Genomic DNA, 22,358 nt, shown 5'->3' on the forward strand with positions numbered 1-22,358 from the left:
AATATTTCAAAACAAACTCCACAGTGCTTCAATCAAAGTAATATATTATAGGTTACTAGCTGTTTGCGCTTGGAAACAGTTTCTTCTTTGTATTAAAATGGGATTGAAATAGTTGAAATAAAATATCCATAGCCCATTTAAAATAAATACAGCGCCATCTAGTGCTTTTATTGCGAAGTTTTTTTATTAGAATTTAGCGCCACCCATGGAATTAATAAGTACTATCATGCGCCACCTTAAAATATACACAGCGCCATCTAGTGTTTTATAATTAGTGCCACCTACATGGGTTTTTCGGTAATCCTAAGGGAATATTTTTTTCCGGGATGAAAGGTACCCTATATCCTTCTTCATACTCTTAATTATATATATCAAAATTTCAAGAAGATTGGTTGAGTAGATAACGCGTGAAGAGTAACAAGCAAACAAACTCACTTTCGCATTTATAATATTAGTTTGCATTTAGATTTATCTGTGATTAAGGTTGCCAGGCGTAGTTAGGCTTTTTGCTTGCATTTTGCAGATTTTTGTTATGCTTTTTTTGTGTCAGTGAGTTGAAAAATGTTGTAGGTAATCGATGTTTTAGCTGGAAAATTATATGGAGAATTAAACACAGTATAAGATAATGGGGTCTGATAAAACGTCGTGTTACAACTTCTATTTTTTTTTTCATTAACAGGTGTCAGGCCACATGCTGAGCCTGAATATTCGAATGCAATTGCTAAAGAAAATGTTGCACCCGTGTCTAAATTTGTTTTTGCATGCAAAAACAAATTTAGACACGGGTGAAATGATTGATGAATATTTAATTACCGGAGAAGTTCGGAAATACCCAAAAAAATCGCACCTAAATCGGTTCACTCGTTGATGAGCTACGGTGCCACGTATACATGCAGACATACAGCCACACTTAGCGGTCGAACTTATAACACCCCGTCAAACGTAAAAATTCGTAACAGTTGCAGTTAGGTTAAAAAACGAAGCGTTTTCAAAAACACAGATATTTTTAAGATTGAGAATCGGCTTTGTCGAAAAAATCGTTGAAAACTGTCATGTCATTATTGAATTTATCTGTGGAATTTATGAAAGATTAACGTATATATTACATATTTTTATTGAAACATTGTTGTTTCGTTTATTTTACAATCAACACAGAAAATTAGAAACTATATTATACAAGCTGACGCGTCTTCGGAAAACATTTATGGAAGAAAGGTTACGCAAACATATATGTAATTAATTGTCTAAATTTTGGCAGCAGTAGGTATATTTAAAATTATTCAAAAGCTGCCAAAATGTATCAATGTACTGTAAGGAAGGAGGCCAAAACGGGATCCTGAAGACCAGGCTATCCGTACTTCCATACTAATGTTATAAAAAGAAAAGATTTGTATTTTTGTTAATACATGATCATAATACAGAAGTGACACAGGCTACTTTTTTTTTAGAAAGTTGACCTCTAAAGGGTTAAAGGTCAAAATTGAAAATCTGTATGAAAAAATGTCATTAAACGAAAGCTTACAGAAAGTGGTGAAATTTCTTCAAATAGGATTTCAGAATTTTTTACTCGACAATTTTAAATGTTTTTTTATATTTCCCACGGGAACATTTATTGTTCCGGGATGAAAGTTACCATAAGAAGTCCTTCTCCGTTGGTACTTTACTTCCAATTACATGTACTTATGCAACATTTCTAGTTAAAGCGTGAAGGAGTGAAGAGCAACAAAGTTTCGCATTTATAATATTGGATTTTATACTACCTAGCTTACATTTTAAAGTCAACTCCTCAAGATTAGCGGATGTAGGTATGTATCATTATATTTCTTTTATCTAATATGATATATAATATTATAATAGCTACTTAAGGTTATATTTTAACCGTGTACTAGTTTTCATTAAAATCTGTCCAGTGGATTTTGCGGGAAATAGAAAACAAAAATATAGGTACTCTACCTACCTAATAACCATCCTTGCGCAAACTTTCGGAGCGAATGTGTTGTTGCTAATTGCGAATTCGCACGATCAATATATTTTTTTAAATAACCAAAGGGAAAGTTTGATATATAAAACACATTTTTAATGTTTTCACATCGATGTTTTTTTTTAAAGAAAATGTCTTACGAAGTTTACCTTACAGTTGCCTAGATGGCGGTAGTTTCAATTTAAAACGCGCTATGGTTTCGTTCAAGCAAGAACATAAGACATTTGTGTTGTTTGTGACAATTCAATTTATGTCCCACTGCGAAAGGGCATAGGCCTCTCTTTTATGATATTTTTGATTGCTTTCTGCGTTTAATACGTTACGGAAGCTTGTTTATTAATTACCAGATTATTTCCAATCCAATAAATCCATTCCTTTCCCTCCCAACCCGACATGCCGCAAACGTACCGTACCCGAGTTTATCATAAAATGAATGGAAATGGTGGATATTATCTAACTTTAACCGCACATATTAAAAAAATAATTAAAAATAAGATAGCCTATTTGATCGCGGTCAACTATACGTATATCAAATTTCATAAAGTCGGTTCAGCCGATATTTCTTATACTTCCATATTAATATTATTTTGGATATAATAGATTTAAAATATTATTATGGAAGTATTGATTGATAAATATATAATAGCATAAACTAGCTGCACCCCGTGACTTCGTTCACTCTAATGTGAATATTGGGATTAAACATTCAAAATATACCAAACGGGAAAGTAGACTGATCATCCCAGCCAGAGGGGTTCTGTGCTATTCTGGCGAACTAAGCGCAAAAGCGGCATGTCAGTAAAAGGACTAAATTCACCTAATCGCTGAAATGACTACATCTGAAAACGACCAAGACTGTAAGAAGTCTTTGTCTAAAATTTACAAGGTAGCAAAGCGACTGGTTGTCTAAATGCCTATATCATTAACTGGCCACATTTCAACATCACTGGACGGGCAAAATTACAAGTACACTCACGATGAAATAAAAAAACAAGCAGTTTTGAGTTAATTAAAATGTTGTAAAGATAACTTTGTTACCTACTTTACAGACTGACTTTCTGAGTTATTATTTGAATTGTATACAACGTATGAAGTATATTATTTATTAAAATAGTTACAATATTAAAAATATAAGTGGAAGTACCTTTTTCATGACATACTGCCAATTAGATAAGTAGATAAATAATTAGTAAAATGGTAACTAGATATCTTATGTTTGAGATGCCCTCGCAGGGCGTCACTTGTACGTATGTACGTCACTTGTATCTATGTAACACCTTCAAACTTGTGATTTGCAATAAATAAATCTGAATCTGAAGTGAAAATACCGGTAACACGTGTATGAACAGAGAGAGAGAGAAATATAATAAAAACGCACTGATCTTATGTATTTTTTAATGAAATCCGATTTTTAGTATATGTATTTGCATTAAAATTACATTTAGCTCAGATCGCGAGAACTACATCTCACATTAACGAATTAATAATATTTACTATACAATAGGAATGTTGAGCGCCGACGCACTCCTCTACATACAATAGAAGACACAATTTCACAATAATAGACAATCGTGTCTATACTCCTCAAAATCACCATTTTTACCGCAACAACTTCAAGAAACATAAATTGTAGACATAACTGGTGTAAATGACTAGATTGTTTTCAAATAAATGAGAGTTGTTTCACAAAATGTTACATTACTTTTGGCACGACTACAAAATTTGCATAAGCCCCTTACTGGTTTAGGCATATTTATGTATTTGCCTTATTGAAAAATAAAAATTCTGAGAATTTAAAATTATGTAAGTATAAGTCCTTTTAACAGTCCCTTCTCAAATATTCACCAACGATTTAAGTATATTTACATTGATTACAATACATAAATTGGATAAATACAACAAAAATATCACAGCAAAACAATACTGGGAGTTAAATTATATATAGCGACCTTAAAATTAAAAAATGATTTTTATATGCTTGTTGTCATGATACGATCGACATTGCAAAAGTATGTACATTATTAGAGTCAATAAAAATCAAATTTGAATTCAAAAAGCTTTGGCACTATGGTTTCTTTGGCAATAAATGCGTTTCTAACATAAAATTGGCTTGTTACCAAAAAACATATTGTTAAAAAAATGTTTTCAAAAAAAACTTATAATTTTAAACTAAGTTTATCAGACTATCTGGAAATGACCCCAAGTCCCCAAATTAATAGAAGACTTAGGCCAAGTAAATATATTCATGAGTATTTTCAAAAACTTATATACCTAGTTTAATATCCATTTAATTTTAAATGCTCGAAGCAAAATGGTTAGACCAATGAAACAAACCTTTTAAAATGTAACAATGCGTTCCAACAACATAATTTTAGATAAATATACTTGATTATTTAATAATGGATGGCTTTTATAAATGTTATAATAAAATGAAGATAATCAACGTTAAATTTTATGCTTAAAGCAAAATGGTTCGACCAACAATAAAACAATCTAAGAATGCGTTTCGACGATAAGTAGTTTTGTGGTAAATAATTATTTTAGCTTTTCATTATTACTTGTGTATAATTCTATACGTAATTTCATAAATTGTTACTTTTATTTCACACTGAAGTGAAGTTTAACTTTGGTTTTTAGTGTTATCTAGATATGGTTTTGGAATTAATGTAACCACATTTGGGACAATTAATAATAATAATAATATCAATTTGATATATTTTCCGTAGAAATTCTCTGCTATAAATACGTTATATAGTACCTCTGATTTTTTTGTTCTTTAAAATCGTGTGAACATAAGTATGTTTTTCCATCTTATCATCTTATAGTTATATAATTCGAAAGTAGAAATAAATTCATTACTTGTATCGATAATAAAATCAATCTCAAACAGTCAATAGTCAGAAATAAAACATGTATACGTATAATCTTTGTCAGAATTTCGACCAATCACATCAAATGTTTGACATTTTATATTCGTCACGGATTTTTTACTTTTAAAATATGTATAATAACGCTTTTAGCATTTAATTTGGCATTTTTGATAAAATTCAGTAAAGTATATTAAAATGTAATATTTTCTGACTATTGAACCAAAATGAGACAAACGATTTATGATAATCTAAGCTTATATTATACAAATCGATAACCCCGTAACGCGAAGCTCAATCAAAAACGATTGCTAACAACTAGTAGGGAAATCAACATTATCAGACAAATAACTTTGGTAATTTATAAAACCAACTCCTGCAAATAGATTGTGATTTAAAATAACAATTTTTATGGTCGAAAGCAAGGTCGTACCTACCCGGACACTAGCGCCACTACACTCATTTTGGTGGCCGTTTTCGGTTTAGTAAACTGTGACATTGTATAATAGAAAACTATAATACTTTTAAATAAAATTCTTTACTTAGTATACCATGATTTGTTAAGATTATTTTTTACTTTTCGCTTACAGATATAATCAAAGTGAGATGGTCGCGATAATGTGCGCGTATGTGGCAACATACTTTTACATACATAAAGGGGCTCCTTAACCACAGTATATAATAAAAATTATAGTTTAACAAATGCGAGACACAATTTTATCGAATTTGCATTGATATTTAAAATATAAAAATTGTATATCGTTTGATAATGTCAATTTGCCGACTTGAATTAATTAATAATTATTAATATCAGTGCCAGGCCTTTTCATTCAATGCCTTCAGCGACTTTCAAAATGAATGAACGAGTAGCCGGATCAAAGTACGACTGGTCCAATGCAAAAAGGCATCGATGTTTCAAACAACATGTTTCGTACAATTAATAGAAAATAATAATTTATTTTTATACTCTTTTCTTTCTTTATTTTATTGCTGTCACTGGTATCAGATTTTATTCCTATCATGACTTTTAGGAATACCTACCGCCATCTAGTGACAAGAAGTCGCACTAGGAAACTCCTTACCTATCCAAAAGGCCAGTGCCCCAGTAGTGGGGACATTAACATGGCTGTATATTCTGTGAGGTATAGATTTATGGGGTGTAGATTTTTCTATGAATAAGTATAATATAATTTTTGCCTTTGACCCAACTAAGTTCAGAAATTCATTGCATTATCATTGCCTAAAACGCAAATAATATTCAGAGCTAATGCATACTATAACACTACAATTTAATTTGTATACAGTTTACTTTCTAAATATTTGAAAAGGTTTTTTATTTATTTAGTTTTATTTAGAACCCTATTAAACCTTTTAATATTTTTTTTATTAAAAGGAAGTTAAAAGGAAGAAGAAGGATTTTTGGAAGTTGTGCCTCTGTCTACCCCTTAGGGATAAAACCGTGATACTGTATCTACTTATATCAAAATACAAATGCAATACAATGTATTGATTTTATATGATTACTTTTTAAACACATCAAAAATTTATGTAAAGACTTTTGACAATGTTTTTTCTGAAGCTAATAATTTAGTGCATTGATTCGAAAAACAAAATAAATCCGACTGGTACCTCTGCTATGGCAGTATACTGTCCAAAGTGTTAAAGTATGCAAGAGCCCACCATTCGCCCAACAAGCAATCTTCGACTATATTACAATATCTACAGGAAGCAAGCTCTGTCATAGATTACGAATAAAAAACGCGACGCTACCCCCATCTATGTGTAAAAGCTATAACTTCAAACCCGAAACTACCATCCGTTGTTACTTCTAATAAATATGAACTGAGGCGAACGAATATTGACTTTAATTTAATGGAGATAGAGATTGGCCTTGAGGTTTCCTCTTGGCCCTGGCAAAAGGGGCAAACCCAAGTAGTGCTGTTTGATGTGTGAATAGTCTGACAACTAACGATGTCGAAAATGGTGCAAAGTGGATGAGACAAAGGCCTTATAGCAGCGGAGAAAGTTACCGAGATTTTTTAGAATATTTTTATTTAATCCCTCTAATTAAAAAAAAAAAAAAACTATTTTAATCAAAATATTTTTAGTGCCTATCTCACTTTGCAATCAACATTAGAGCGATACAAAACATATTTTAACAATACTTTAGATAGCACTCTGATGGTTGGGATTTTTTTTTAATTCATATTAAGACTAGAGTTGGTTTCAATGTCAGACATCTAAAATGAAGCTATGTAATGTTGAATACATATTTAAAAGAATAAAAACATATTTTAGGCGCCATCTATCGTTACCATAAAGCAATTCTCCCCTTTCCACACATAATAACATTAAAGTTATCTAGTCATTCACCTCAGTCCTTACTTTAAGAAGTAAAATAGCTCAAAACGGACTTACGCGAAATTGTAAAAGTCTAGTTTAATTAATTGGCCCATTTATTGAGATTTCTAACACTAATCCTAGATTTGGCATCGTCTTGGCACAACACTTCACTATATACTGGCGCGGTGCGGAGGCAAATTGAAAGTTAGAGTATCGTTAACGAAATACTGTTCTTGTTCTTCATCGTCTGGCAAGTAGTAACCATAGCTACCATCGTTTGACACCTGATCTGCTCCGTAGTTGGAATTCCTTGGCATCTCACAGGCATAATCGTCCCAATTCCTGTCTATTGATTTTCTCCGCTTCGCAAACAATATCGAGCCATCGAAAGCATACTCATCATCGAAGTGCAACACAGCATCATCGTAGAAGTAATTCTCTTTGCGCTTGATACTGGTATTCCTAGCTATGTTTTTCATTAATTTCTTCTTAGCGTAACTAGATTTCTCAGAGTCATAGTCATCAACTAGAGGATCGTTGCTTCGGTTTTCAGACCTCAAGTTCATGGAATACAGCGAGGAGCTATGCGGACTGAGTTCTATTTTGGTGCTGAGGCTGTGTCTGTATCTTAGGTACTGTTCGTTGTTGTTGCATCTCATTTCGTACATCATCATGCCTCTCCGCAGCTGCTCCCTTCGTTTGGAGACCATTTCTCTGAAGTCTTCTGGATCTAGTTGGAAGTCGTTCCGAGCATTCATGTATAGATATCCAGAAGCAGAGTTTAGTCGGAGAGACTGTGAGCGGTTCTTGGAGGAAGACTTCTCGATGAAGCGTGGTATGGAGCCCAGCTCCCGGTAGTTCTTGGATCTGATTTGTTTGATGTTGGTGGGAGGGACTGGAGACAGCGGGTCCCTGTATGGAGCTGACCTGGAATGGGTTAAGCTGTGATCAATGATGCTATATTTGTAATGTGGCAAATTGCACCTTACCACAGAATAAACATTTTTGTGCTAAATAAGAGCAAATATAAATATTTTTAATATATTTTTTATTATAAGTATATTATTTTTTATTTTATTATCGTCAATTTGAAAATGGCGTACATTGCGTTTTTCTGCGCACGTAAAAGTTTACGTCAAAGCTTTTTTCCACTTATTGTTGTAATCTGTCCGTTTACGACATTAACAATATTTTTATGATGTCCAAGCAGCTATTGGTCCAAATCCATTGACTTGTCCTCTCCATAAATCAGTAGTTTTATTGTACTTGTTTGTATAAGCTTCGAATTTATTGCATCAACGTTGACGGTGCAACCCACCCATAAACTGTTAAATTCATTGTTTTATTAAATAACAATTGAGCAGTCAACCAATTCCATTATTTTTCAAATGCATTATTACAGCATTAAGTTGCACTTTAGTCTCTGGGTTCAGACGATTAATGGCTGAGGAAGAATGTTTCTATATACTATATATTTCATGGAAACATTTTTCCGCTTATTTTATTATAATAAATAATTGAGTGAAACTATATTTCATGGAAACAACTAACTAGCTGCGCCCCGGGGCTTCGCACCCGTGGGAATTCGGGATAAAAAGTACCCTATGTGTTATTCCAGGTTATATTCTACCCGTGTACCAAATTTCATAACAATCCGTCCAGAGTAGTTTTTGCGTGAAAGAGTAACATACACACACATGGGATGTATGAGACATCCTCACAAACTTTCGCATTTATAATATTAGAAGGAAATAGTAATTTTCGAATACATCCCATTCGAAAATTACTCACTTGTTAGCAGGTCCGAAGCAATTGCACGCACAACTGCATACACTCGGGGCGTATTCTTCATCCACGTACAAAGGCACCAGCGAAGTGTCTCCTGAAAATTATGGTTATTGTAGACATAAGAAATTTTTAAGGGATAGTAGAGACGGAAAGAGTTTGAAACACAGTGTAAAAAATGCGTTTTATAACTTGTACTAACGGCCCGTCCCGGCTTCGCTCGGGTAAAATAATATACACTAAATACACCTAAACCTAAACCTTAGAAATCAAACCATCTATTACAAAAAACCCGCATCGAAATCCGTTGCGTACTTTCAAAGATGCATACATAGGGACAGACAGCGGGAAGCGACTTTGTTATACACCATGTAGTGATCACAAAGTTGCAAGATGGGCTTTATATTATGTGGGTGTACGTAATTGTACTTCAATATTTTTATTTATGTATATCATATTTGTAACAATACCCTGATTTTCTGTCTTTCAACCTCGCGTGTTTCCAGTTACATTGTGTGTTGATGATGATGTGTGATGACGTGTGTTGATGATGTGTGATGTGTGTTGATGATGTGTGATGTGTGTTGATGACGATGTGTGATGACGTGTGACGTGTGTTGATGATGTGTGATGTGTGTTGATGACGATGTGTGATGACGTGTGACGTGTGTTGATGATGTGTGATGTGTGTTGATGACGATGTGTGATGACGTGTGACGTGTGTTGATGATGTGTGATGTGTGTTGATGATGATGTGTGATATGTGTTGATGATGATGATGACGTGTGAGTTACCAGTGAGATGCGCGGGATGCGCAGGCAGCCGCGTGCCGCGCGACACGCCGCGCAGCACCGCGCCGTCCGCTGTGATCACGTCGCCCTCCAGCCGCACCGCCACCTGCTGCGCCTGCGCACGTCTCATAATTATATATTTTAGTCTAATCAATTAATAGTCTGCTTAATAGTCTAGTCAATACTTTCTTACAGTCGAAGTCTCATGTCTGAGGGCCGTGGATGTTATGTGGAATAAAACACACAACGATTTTCTTGGGTATATATTTATGTAGGCAAAATCGTGTGTTTTATTTATTGACAATTTATTAACAAGCTTTGCCTCCTGTGGTAGATTTAATCTGTAGTCTGTAGCTTTAAGGTCGTCGACAATTCGATTCTATAGTTTTGAAGTGACACAGTGAACATGTTACGTTTCGAAAACATTTTAAGTATACAAAAAAATGGGACTTCATACCAAGAAAAAAAAAAGTCTTTATTTATTTATTTTATTTTCTAACACACTAGCAGCTCGTTAAGCAGACGCGTGCGTGTCTTGAAGTTAGTTCTCTGTTTTTAAAACTGTTGACCGAAGGTGCAGTGACAACATTCTCATTGAATTATACCAACGAATAATGGACTTTATACCATAAAAAACGGATTTTATACCTGTTCAGCCTGCTGTTGATCCCTTTTCTCATCCTCAGTGTTCATAGTGACGAACCTCAGCACTAGCAGATTGAGGCAAGCGGCCACAATCGCTAGACCGAAAAGGATGAATATTAGCGCGAACATCACGTACGAGGGCTTGCGATTTAGCGCGTTGTCGCGTTGGAGAGCCACCATGTCGCCAAAACCTAGGGGAAATATAACTTAAATGTAAAAACTTCTTACACCTTTATAATTTGTTTGGCTGGAAGATTCCAAGGGATGCTGTTGCTGTATTTTGTTATTTACACAAAAAAAAGCATACAATCTATATATGTATATATAAAACTCTTGCGTTACTGAGTGACTGACTGACAGACAACGCACAGTCGAAACTACTGGGCGTAGAAAGCTGAAATTTGGTGTGTAGGCTCGTAGGACAGTGCACTAAGAAGGGATTTCCTGAAATTCCCACGGGAAACGGATTTTTACTCGCATACGAAGTTGTGGGCAAAAGCTAGTTTTGAATATTTGGAAATGCTTGCTATTATTGTGTACGACATCCAACAAGTGCCCGAACAGCGAGGAATTATGTCCATGTTATTATGATGGACCAAAACTGAAACTTACCTATAGTTGTGAGTGTGATGAAGCAATAATAGACGCTGTCGAAGTAACTCCATCCTTCACAGGTAGAGAATGCTGCCGCGCCTAGGAAATACAATACAATAATTCTTTATTGCACAAATTAATTACATAGTATACTATGTAATTACATAAGAACAAAATGTATCATACACATCACACATAAAATGTAATAAATTTTTTAAGTAAATTACATTTTTATACAAGCTTTTATTGTCGGCACAGAGATCTTGTTTCAACGCATGACAGTAACCGTGCAGTAAACCGTTGATAAGTTCCCCCGTCGGGAGCCGATCCGGAGTGCACACTGATTTGAATTTGAATATGCACAATCAGGTTGTGCATATCATAATAATGCATTGTCATCCAAACTAAACACGTATACAAAATTGCAGCTCACAATCAATTGATACCTGCGTCAAATTTTAACACGAGTGCTATATGCTTTATAAAACAGAAAGAAAAAAACAAAAAATTCAATAGATGTAGGTATTTTTAAGATCATAATTTGCTTACCCCCGGCGATGGTTAGTGAAGACAGTGTGGTGACAACACAAATAAGGTCCACTTCGGTCGCGTTGATCTGTTTGCAGTTCATGGCTCGCTTTATTGATTTTATTATCACGCTGCAACAAAATTGTGTGTTTTAAAAATATTAATTCTAATTTAATTTTAAGCTACTTATTATTCTGTTTTGTTTCAAAAGATCATTTAGATCAAAAGTCAATAAAACTGATTATTATAAAAAGAAGTCGCGTCTGTCTGTCTGTACCAGTGGGCGAATTACGGGTTTGCATTTCACTTCTCACCGTCGATTCGATTCGAAGTGAGATGCATTGAACCAATCACATTGCAGTGTGGTTGTCGTTGCGTCTCACTTCGAATCGATACGATGGTGAGAAGTGAAATGCAAACCCACACTAGCCCCTCAGTACGCGACAAAATCAAAAACAACCGGTCGGTACTTTGCGGATTGCTGTGGAAGAAAAAAGTTTTGGGATCTGGAAATTTGAGGTCAATCAATGCGTGTGTCATGTGTTTTTCAACACATTTGTCGACAAAAGTGACATAAATCACTATCCACAGTACAATAAAGATAACTACTTACAGGAAGGAAATAGTAGTTTCCCTACTCCATATTACAAACATGTTCCCACAAGCCGTAACACACTAACAAAATAGCCATAAATATTTTAGCGCGAAACAAAAAAAAAACGGCCACTAACAACTAGCATATTTATAGCTCAATATAAAGCAGGGTTCCCGCGGGACTCGGCCTAAAGCGATGGATTTATACTGCCGTAAACACACGTTCCTGAATGAACTGAATGAAGAAAATGGTTGTGTTAAAAATATATCCCAAGTGATGTTGTTAATGGAAGTAAAATAATTTTATCTGACACTAGAAGCCAGTCCTGGCTTCGCTCGTTAGAAAACATAATAAACTATATGTCTAAACCTTCCTCTTGAAAACCGCATGAAAATCCGTGTAGTGTAGTTTTTGAGTTTATCGCGAACAGACAGACGCGGCAGAGGACTTTGTTTTATAATATGTAAGAATGTAAATATTGCTCTATGCTAATTTAGCTGTTTGGAGTCTAGAATGTTTATTTAGTTGAAAATTGTAAATTCAAATCGAAATAGATATCTATATAATCATTTTAGTAATTTTTTTTAGTAATTATTACATAAAATTTGCAATTTTGGATGAATTGATTATGAGCCCATTGCTAGCCAAGCGTGTGGTCAAATAGTTAAAAGTAGAAAAAAAAATATTTTCACCATGAGATGATGTTTTAAATAAAGAACATTGTGGAACATCACATATAAGATCAGTCTTTCTTCTTTTTGTGTGAATGTGCTAACACCGGTGTCAGATATCATTCAAGTCGCCTAAAGGCATCTGACATGATTTATCCTTATCATCACAAATAACATCAGTGCATACCTGCTAAGTCTGTTGACCCTTTCGCCGATACTCTGAAACATGATGAGACCGAGCGGTATCCCCACGATAGCATAGAACATTGTGAACAGCTTGCCTCCGATCGTGGCCGGGGTGGAGTGTCCGTAACCTGTGTTGTAAATCATTTATTCAAATTCAAAATTTTAATTCATGAATTCATATTAGACGGCCACGGTGGCGCAGTGGTAAAGTGCTTGCCTCTGAACCGAGAGGTCCCGAGTTCGATCCCCGGTCGGGTCATGATGGAAAATAATCTTTTTCTGACGGGCCCGGGTCTTGGATGTTTATCTATACATGTATTTTATAAATATAATATCTTGAGTTAGTCTCAATCTGTGCGATTTGTTCTATTTATTATTATTTAAATTTATAACCCGTATATTAGTAACCCAGGATACAAATTCTCTCTCTCCTGAGCTAATTCCCGGTTGGTTTAACGGAGCGGGTAGCGGGAGCGGTATAATAACCCATGATACTCACTAAAAGATAAATGCGAAAGTTTGTGAAGGTGTATGTGCGTATGTATGTTTCCGACTTTTTCACGCAAAATCTAATAAACAAATTGTTATGAAATTTGGGACACAGGTAGAATATAACCTGGAATAACACATAGGGTACTTCTTATCCCGAAATTCCCACGGAAGCGAAGCCCCGGGGCGCGTTTCAAACACATACCAATAGTAGTAAGTACAGTAGTGGCATAGTAAAAGGCTCCAGTAAACTTCCACTGTTGGCCGGCTTTGTGCGGCTCAGACTTGAGCACCACTGTCTCCATCACACGGAAGTCCTCTTCAGTTATATTGTACTTTCTAATTATTATGCCTTCAATTGCTGTAACAAGGGATGTGATTAGTTATCATGTAGTACAAATACAAGTTTATTTGTTAAACAAATTATAAAACCTCCGACTTTCAATATTGATTTCGCTACAACTTTTGAACTGATTTTAATCAATAATATCTAAGAACCACCACATAAAAATTCTAGCTATCAGATAAAAAAATGCATCCAAATTGGTTCACCCGTTGATGAGCTAGGTGACATGTACACAGACAGACACACACTTAGCAGTCAAATTTATAACACTTTTTGTGTCGGGGGTTAAAAAAATAGGAGAAAGGGCCCAATCAAGAGGCCTAACTGAAATAATTGTCTTCATAGGAAGTAGTGTGATGGAGATTTTTGCCATGACCAAGAATAGAAATAGTCTATATTCTCCAGTGAATGCTGTGACAGCAGATAGACAACACCAGCATTCCCAAAGAGTTATCACCAAGTTGGTCATAAAACGGCAGCTAAATCTTCAATTCTTCTTTATGATCTGAAGGATTATTAGTTAAAAGGTAGTCTGTAATTTATATGGTAGTGGTATTTATTGGTTGGGGGACATAAATAAAACCCAGATTGGGTGATCAAACTTGCCATTCACCCAGTCCCTTAAGTACTAAAATATTATAATTTTTACAAAACATTCTTTTAAATTTATCAATTACTATTGTCACACTTTGAGTTGTAGTAGGACAGACTAAAATATAGTAAAGATGGCTCACCTTGTAATACTTCAAATCTGCGTCTTTCTGTTGTGGACTCCAAAGCATCGAACACAGCAGCTCCGACTAGTAAATATGTAAATGTGCACACAATCAGAGATAGAGTGCGAACATTTTGCTTCTTCATCACTGCCAAGTGCTACTCCGGCCTTAGGGCATAAGGCCCAGGTAAAATAATCACTCCTTATTATGTGATTCAGTCAAAATGTACCATATTGTCTCAAAAACAGCTGAAATTTCTTTCCTAGCTAAGTAACCATTGTATGCAGGAAAACTAAATTTCAAATTAAGAATACATTTCTTTTATTTTCTTTCATAAAGCAACAACAGTAGCATATAGGCACATAAGTACTTTTGCTACGGAAGATGATATGCATTGAACTATTTCCAATATAGAATTTTATTAGTCCATCTGGGATTTTAAAATATCCATAATGAAATCACAAGTGGCAGTGAGTATATAGCAACTGTTTATCTTGACTTTACAGGGAGTAATCATTTGTTTATATAAAGAAAATTCTATGAACAAAATTGATCCCTTTCAAGGAAGCCATTTTCAAGACCAGGAGAGTTATTATCAGTCAATGATTGTAGGTACATCATCATTGTCTTTCCAAGTTTTTCATGTGATTTTTCCATTCTAATTTTCAACATTTGCACCTGAAAGAATTATTTTATTTCTAAATACTGTTAGGGTAACATAAATCTGGCCAAAACATTTATTTGTTTTAAAATAAAAAGTTTATTTCTATGTCACAATATTATGAAAATAGAACTATAATTTTTGATCTCTTGATTTCAATTTAAACAAAGAATTCCAGTAGTCGAAATTGAATTGAAAAAAAAGGAAGGATGTGACATTCTAATTCAAAATGTTGCAAAATTCTGCTTCGCGAACAGCATCTGTTAATATTTAATTATCTGCAAAGCTGTATCCTAAAAATAACATCGTGCTTTAGTCCGCATTCATATCCATAGGTCAACGCACACGGCACCGTAACTGGGTCAAATGTTATGACGATTATTTTTAAAACAAATATGATATGGTTTCTTCTTAAAAGTCTGTAATGATGTTTGAGACTTCACTAATAGTAGGAAAATGCACAATTTAGGATAATAATTGAATTTTATTTGAACAAAATGCCCTATGCGGTATCATCACTGCTGTCACCACCTACTTTTCGTGTATCCTGGGAATCACTCTGCCACTCCACTTTACCATAATGTAGTATAAATATTAACTTAAAATCATTTCACAAAAACAATAAAGGCTAATAATTTCAGTAAGTGCATTTGATAAAAATAACAAAAAATAATATTTTTAGCGAGCAGCTTTCCCTGCACTTCCTTGACCTAATAATGGGCTGCCCTACTAAAAAAAGAGCATAGTATTGCCCTATCATGGAAGTCCGTAATAAACCCGAAAGAAATACAATTCTGTTGTTCGGATGCAGTTATTCAATTCGTATAAAATACAACGTTTAATAAAACATATAAATAAAATTATACTTGTATTAAAAACAAAAAAACAAAAATGGCCAATATAAACCAAAAGTTTTTGCAATAACCAAGGAGTGTTTGCAGAAATGTATAGATGGCACTGTTGCGAATTTTATAAATTTCCAGTTTCCAGGCTTAGTAGTTTAGTGCGTGCTTAGTATCTATTCTGGAAGTCTAGTCATGTATTATATTTGGAAGAAATTGTATCTAGTTTTACATTATAAAATAGGTATTATAGGCAGCATTATCCTTTAAACCTGTGCGGCGAAGGGAACTTGAACCTGCAAATTCATAGCCTTGCCACTGCTTGTGGCACTCGATATTCATTATAAATATATTATTAATACTCTAAGTTAAAATATATTTGGATTCTTTCTCACAACATATTATAGTAGTTTTTTATGAATAACGGGGAGTGTCTAGGGCAGCGGTTATCAAATCTTTGAAGATGGAACTAAGTGGTACCTAGAACTTTTTTGGAAGCTAAGCGTTTGACTGAGCCCTAAATAAAAACTTGTTTTATGTGTAATTGACGTAATAGCAGACAATTTATTAAAGGGCTTAATTGATATTTTGTTTTATAATAGGGTAGAAACCCTGTGGTTTTTGTGCCCTACTACTGAGCAAAGACCTTACCCTTTTAATAATGATATATTTTTTATTATTAGTGACTAAAAATATACAAAAAAAAAATATTTAAAAAATAATGGTAGTATTAATATTATGCGGACTTCACACTATCCCCGAACACGTCGCCAAACTTTGGTGGATTCGGTACATTGCAGGATTTTCGTTTCGTTCGTTTCGAATTCGTTCGAATTAGGCCTTATCCCTGCTAGACAGGATCTGTGAACTCCGTAACTCTAGGTCTATGGGTTGGCACGCGGGCGGCGCGTGCGCCGACAATCAGGCCGTGAATGAAAGCTGCATAGGGCCGCTTTCTTATCGCTATAGAGATGATGATGATGGGCTGTGGTTTTTATTGTTTATTCACTCTGCTGCTGGCTCGTTGGTGCTGGTAATTGTGTTCTGTAGGATAAACGTAGATACAAAAAGGAGTTGTCTTTACATACTATGAAACAAAGTCCTCTGCCGCGTCTGTCTGTATATCCACGGATTATCATGCTGTTTTCACCAATAGATTGTTTTATTTATTTATATAATATATAATAGATACTGTGATTCCTCAGGAAGATTTCGGTGTATAATTTATTTTGTGTTTGGGAAGGGCCGCCGCTAGTCGATAATATTTTTTTAAATCAGCCCACAGCCCGCATTAGTCCTTATTTTGAAGATACAGCTGTGATTTTACACCCGCCACCTGCCTTATGTCAATCCTCTTTGGGAATGCTATTGTTCCCACTGTCAAGGTTTTATGTCCCTCAGTCGCCTCGTACGACAATCACTGAGGACATGTAGTTGTCCTATTCTCTGGACTATATACTCCCCAACCTTCTTGTGATTAAGCATCAATACATTACGTATTATCAACTCCATATACATACTAGATCTTGCGCAGTGTCATAAAATTGAGATGCAAAATGGCTTTAAGGTCTACTGCAGCCGGCGTTGAAGGAGAAGGGGGAGTCTAGACCTTTCTCTCAAGTTCTGGGTCACGTTTATGTAAGTTTGTGTTTACTTTAGCTGCGCCGGCGCCGGTGGTTATGTGTCAATATCTTGGGGTTATTTCTTTAAGCCACTATTTGGAAATGAGAATATCCTCTTTTGTTTGAGAGAATAGCAGGATTAATCTATCAGTATGTCATAAAATGAGTGTGCAAAATGACTTGTTGTCATAGGTTCCAATTTCAAATAAAATTCGAAAAACGTTTAAAAAAAAGAACAATTTTGATTTGCTATCATGTACGTCGTCTTTCCCGTTCCACGTGGGTTTTGAAGTTCTGACCATAGATATTATTTGTATTTCATTTTCTACATTTATGATGATCGAGAACGTTCGACTAGACCGCCCTAAACAAAGGGTGGCACACTTTTGTCTGTAGTTTCTCTTAGTGAAAGGGCTCACGCCTTGTAAACAAGTGAGACTGCGTAAATTAGTTTTAGATTTATTTTAATCTACTTCTAGAGATTTCTAAAGTAATTGAAATTAATTACCGATCCACAGTTTTTCACCATAAGGGTCAGACGAAGTCGGTCAGTGCTTAGTTACTGTATTATATTATAAGCAAGATTTTTTTTATCATAAATACAACATCTATACTATTATTATAAAGAGGTAAGCGTTTATGAGTTTGTGACTTTGTTAGTTTGTATGTTTGAGGCGGGTAATATCCGTAACTACCGAACCGATTGCAAAAATTCTTTCACCATTAGAAAGGTACATTATCCAAGATTGCTATAGGCTATATTTTTTCTCAAAATTCCCACAGAAGCGAAGCCCCGGGCAACATCTAGTACGTATAAGTACGTATTTATTTTCCTATTGATTTCTTTTTAGGATTCTGTTTTGTTCCCTTTAAGAGTTGACATTTATCAAATACTCGTGTCGAAGGTCTCTTTCGGCTGTGAAATAATCTAACTTTTAGCGTCTAAGTCAATGCGAAACAAAGATATAGTAGTATATTTTGCGGTTTCATAAAATTTATTAGATCAAAATTCCCCTGAAATAAACAATGCTCCGCTCAGATTGACTTTATTTAATAGATTTCAATTTTCGTAACCCACATAGCTGGGCAAAGTTTTCCACATTAGCTTCTAGCTTAATTATATGCAAACATTCTATCCTAATGATGCCACCACAACTTGTACCTAATCTCTAACCCAATCAAATTAAAAAATAAACGATTCAATCATATGCATTCAATATATAAAATTGATACCGGTATCATCGCAATATAATTTAATTGCCCGCTCAATTCGGTCGGCAATACCTGACTGATCCCATTTCACCTAGTTAAACACCTTTCTTTACCCATACAAACACACAAAATGTGTACACGCAGTAATACTATACGCACGTATAGAAAATACACTTGTGTGCGGCGTGCGTACGCGACTTTTTGATTGTGGGGGTGCGCGTCATACTTTCCCGCGTCGCGATTTGCCGCTCTTATGTGTGAGTGAATGAAAATTCTTTCTAAGTTATACGCTTCAGGTTACTAAATAGAATAATTGTGTTAAATGAAATTATGTAAAAAAAATATGAAGTAGAATTGAATAAATGTTTAATAACGTGTAATAATGTATATTTATAATATATTTTAAATAATATTTGTATATTTAAACAATTCTCATAGTTATTAAATAAAGATATCACTGGCTTAGGTTATTTTTGTATTATTTATCCAAAAAACCAATGCTTACTTTACATTACGAGTACGTCGCTCATAATAATGCCTTATAAAGTGCTAAAAAGTTAATATAGAAACAAAATAAAATTACCCAATATTTACTAAAACCAGCTCGTGTTAACTGGCGCTAGTGTGCGTGTTGCGTATACGCATGCAATGCCAATGTCGTTACGCGCGCGGAAAGCGGCCCTGTAACATTACATGACCGGAAAATTTCCTTTTACCGCCCGGAAACTACTTTTTATTTTCAACCGAAAATGTTCCGTTTAAGTGATTTGACATGACAGTGTTTTAACCGTTGATTATTGTCTTGGTAGAAGTTGTTTTTTTGCTGAAATAAATTTAATTTTATAAATTAGTTTTAAGGCTGTAGATTGGTTCTGATAACTTTGTGACATAGTTATTTACTGCACACTGCACTCTCTTCTATATTCATTTCTCTTTCGATCGAATGACTGGCTAGAAGAAATTGCATTTGCTATAAGTCTGCCTTTGGGGTATAACACCCAAAAAGTGGGGTGTTATAAGTTTGACCTATAAGTGTGTCTGCCTGTTTGTGTACGTGTCACCGTAGCTCATCAACGGGTGAACCGATTTGGATGCGGCTTTTTTGATAGCTAATTTTTATGCGGTGGTACTTAGAATAAATATATTAGGACAAATCACACAGATTGAGCTAGCCCCAAAGTAAGGTTGAGACTTGTGTTATGAGATACTAACTCAACGATACTATATTTTACAAAATATACATATATAGATAAACATCCAAGACCCGGGCCAATCAGAAAAAGATCATGTTCCATCATGACCCGACCGGGGTTCGAACCCGGGACCTCTCGGCTCAGAGGCAAGCACTTTACCACTGCGCCACCGAGGTCATCATGTTGTCAAAATCAGTTCAGCCGTTCAACAGTTGTAGCGAAATTAATATTAAAAGTCGGGGTTTTTTTCATTTGCCTAGCAAATAAGCTTGTTATATTAATTCTATTCTACACTTTAGTATGTTTATATTTTTTTCATAGACAAGACTCTCTACTACCATATAAGTTATAATTTGGTCATTATGATTGAGAGGTCCAGACGATAACGGCTATTAAAAAGCTTATGGCATTGCAACTGCAGTGAAAGCTGCACTGAACGCAGTCGGTGCATAGCCATAGGTGGCAGCAACACTTCTTGATACTTTGATTTGACATCACCACCTGAAATATTTCCTATTAATTTATTAACTTATTGATATATGTTAGGAATTAAATCTCATACCAGCCATAAAATGCTCGATATGGCAGAAATGTACCTACTTTTATTTATTATTTTATTTACATAATAAACTAGATTTTTTTCGTAGACGATAAGCTATAGCAACCTATCACAATTGAATCTCAATTCCACAATTCACAATTCCTCAATTGTATCTATCTCTCATCTGAGTGTTATCCGGGTTTCTTCCTCAGCCGTTAAGCGTTGGAGCCCAGAACTACGCCACGCGAAATTGTATCTGTTCTAGAATAATATTAAACAGAGACGTATTGATTCTTGCTCAATTTAAGTTTTGGAGACCTAATTCAAGTATCAAACAACATCGGTCCAAAATCTAACATTAATAATAGAGCCGGGAGATCTGAAACTAGGGAAAGTTGGCATTGAGGGGCTTACCGTTAAACTGCGATGAATAACAACAATAAGTTATGGGCTCTTTTCAATAAATTAGCTAACAAATAAATATTTTAGGTTATGGCCTGCGAATAGGCTTTACGAGGCATCCACTCATACATAATGTATTCAGCGATATCCGGGATTTTTGTTTTGAGCAAAATCGTATTTCTTACTTCTATTGACGACCTCGGTGGCGCAGTGGTAAAGTTATTGCCACTGAACTGAGAGGTCCCAGGTTCGATCCCCCGGTCGGGTCATGGTCGAAAATGATCTTTTTCTGATTGGCCCGGGTCTTGGATGTTTATCTATATATGTATTAGTTATAAAATATAGTTATTTATTTATTCAGTTGAGTAGACAGGTACTATATATACAAAGTACTATATTATCAATTCATGGTAAGAAAGACTTATCTTAGAATGATGTTTGCACATAAATACCTATTGGATAGTTTTTCCAAACAAAGTGTTAAACTATTCAAAAAGCAGGAGTTTAAAAGACACTGGCAGTTAGGTACTTTTAAAAACAAAACGCAAACAAAGGCATTCGCAATTCAAAAAAGGAGCATTTAACGGTAAACTTTTAGCATCATCAATGTAATCACCGCTAAACTAGACCGCAACACAATAAATGCAAAAGAACAATGGCACTGGCAGTGTGATAAAAGAAGTGAAAAAAGTGGCGTTCCAAATTCAAATAATTTCCCACACGTAACGTTACGCGGGCGGACATCGAGCGCAGGCCGTTATACGCGCGGCAGTGACCTACATTGACTTAACAACATTTTCGCTGCAATCTCGCTAGTTGTTATGTTGGTAACCTTATTGTAATTTTCTTATAAAGCAACATCCATTGCCTTTTATTTACTGAACGTTTCGTACTTGGCGATGTCGTAGCGTCGATGGATAGCGTTTGTAAATATTCGTTAAGAAGAAATGGCGACGTAGTAGTGAGACACGACGGGTGTAAGTTTTGCCGCGCTTTCTGATTCCGTCTAGAAATGGCTGCGTCTCAAAGTCATGTACCTACTTACCGGTAGTTACGTTGGATAGGCAATTATTTATTATGTAGTTTCATTTAGAATTATTGACTATTACAACGAAGTACATACTTTTCTTTTGAGATAATACTTACAGTTATCGTGGAATAGCTGACTGACAGTACTTTTTGAGGGCATGTCTTTTTATACAATATCTTACTAGCGGCTATCCGCGATATGTTCCATTCTTAGCAATACAAGAATACATATTTAACTAATTTTCTTCCCCCTATCGGCGAAGAAATAGGTAGAAACTGGAAACGTTGAATTTATTCACGAATATTCCCATTTCTAAGT

The 22,358-nt window shown here is 34.9% G+C and overlaps 1 protein-coding gene across 2 annotated transcripts; it reads right to left on the reverse strand.

The window, feature by feature from the left end:
• Nucleotides 1-3,362: 3,362 nt before the first annotated feature.
• LOC128680227 (potassium channel subfamily K member 9-like) lies at nucleotides 3,363-15,948 on the reverse strand. Of its 2 annotated transcripts, none has more exons than XM_053763227.2 (10): nucleotides 15,734-15,948; nucleotides 14,556-15,215; nucleotides 13,681-13,836; nucleotides 12,988-13,114; nucleotides 11,556-11,665; nucleotides 11,025-11,105; nucleotides 10,416-10,603; nucleotides 9,771-9,882; nucleotides 8,983-9,073; nucleotides 3,363-8,133 (listed from the first exon to the last, which is right to left on the reverse strand). In XM_053763227.2, exons 2-10 carry the CDS (start codon nucleotides 14,680-14,682, stop codon nucleotides 7,362-7,364), a joined length of 1,764 nt encoding a protein of 587 aa, XP_053619202.1. In that variant the 5' UTR covers nucleotides 14,683-15,215; nucleotides 15,734-15,948; the 3' UTR covers nucleotides 3,363-7,361. The 2 variants fall into 2 exon arrangements, with proteins under 2 accessions (XP_053619202.1, XP_053619203.1); XM_053763228.1 differs by having other exon boundaries at nucleotides 3,363-8,118; nucleotides 15,734-15,943.
• Nucleotides 15,949-22,358: the final 6,410 nt, after the last annotated feature.

This window comes from Plodia interpunctella, chromosome 23 (assembly GCF_027563975.2).
Source record: "Plodia interpunctella isolate USDA-ARS_2022_Savannah chromosome 23, ilPloInte3.2, whole genome shotgun sequence".
In the NCBI taxonomy this organism is placed as follows: domain Eukaryota; kingdom Metazoa; phylum Arthropoda; class Insecta; order Lepidoptera; family Pyralidae; genus Plodia; species Plodia interpunctella.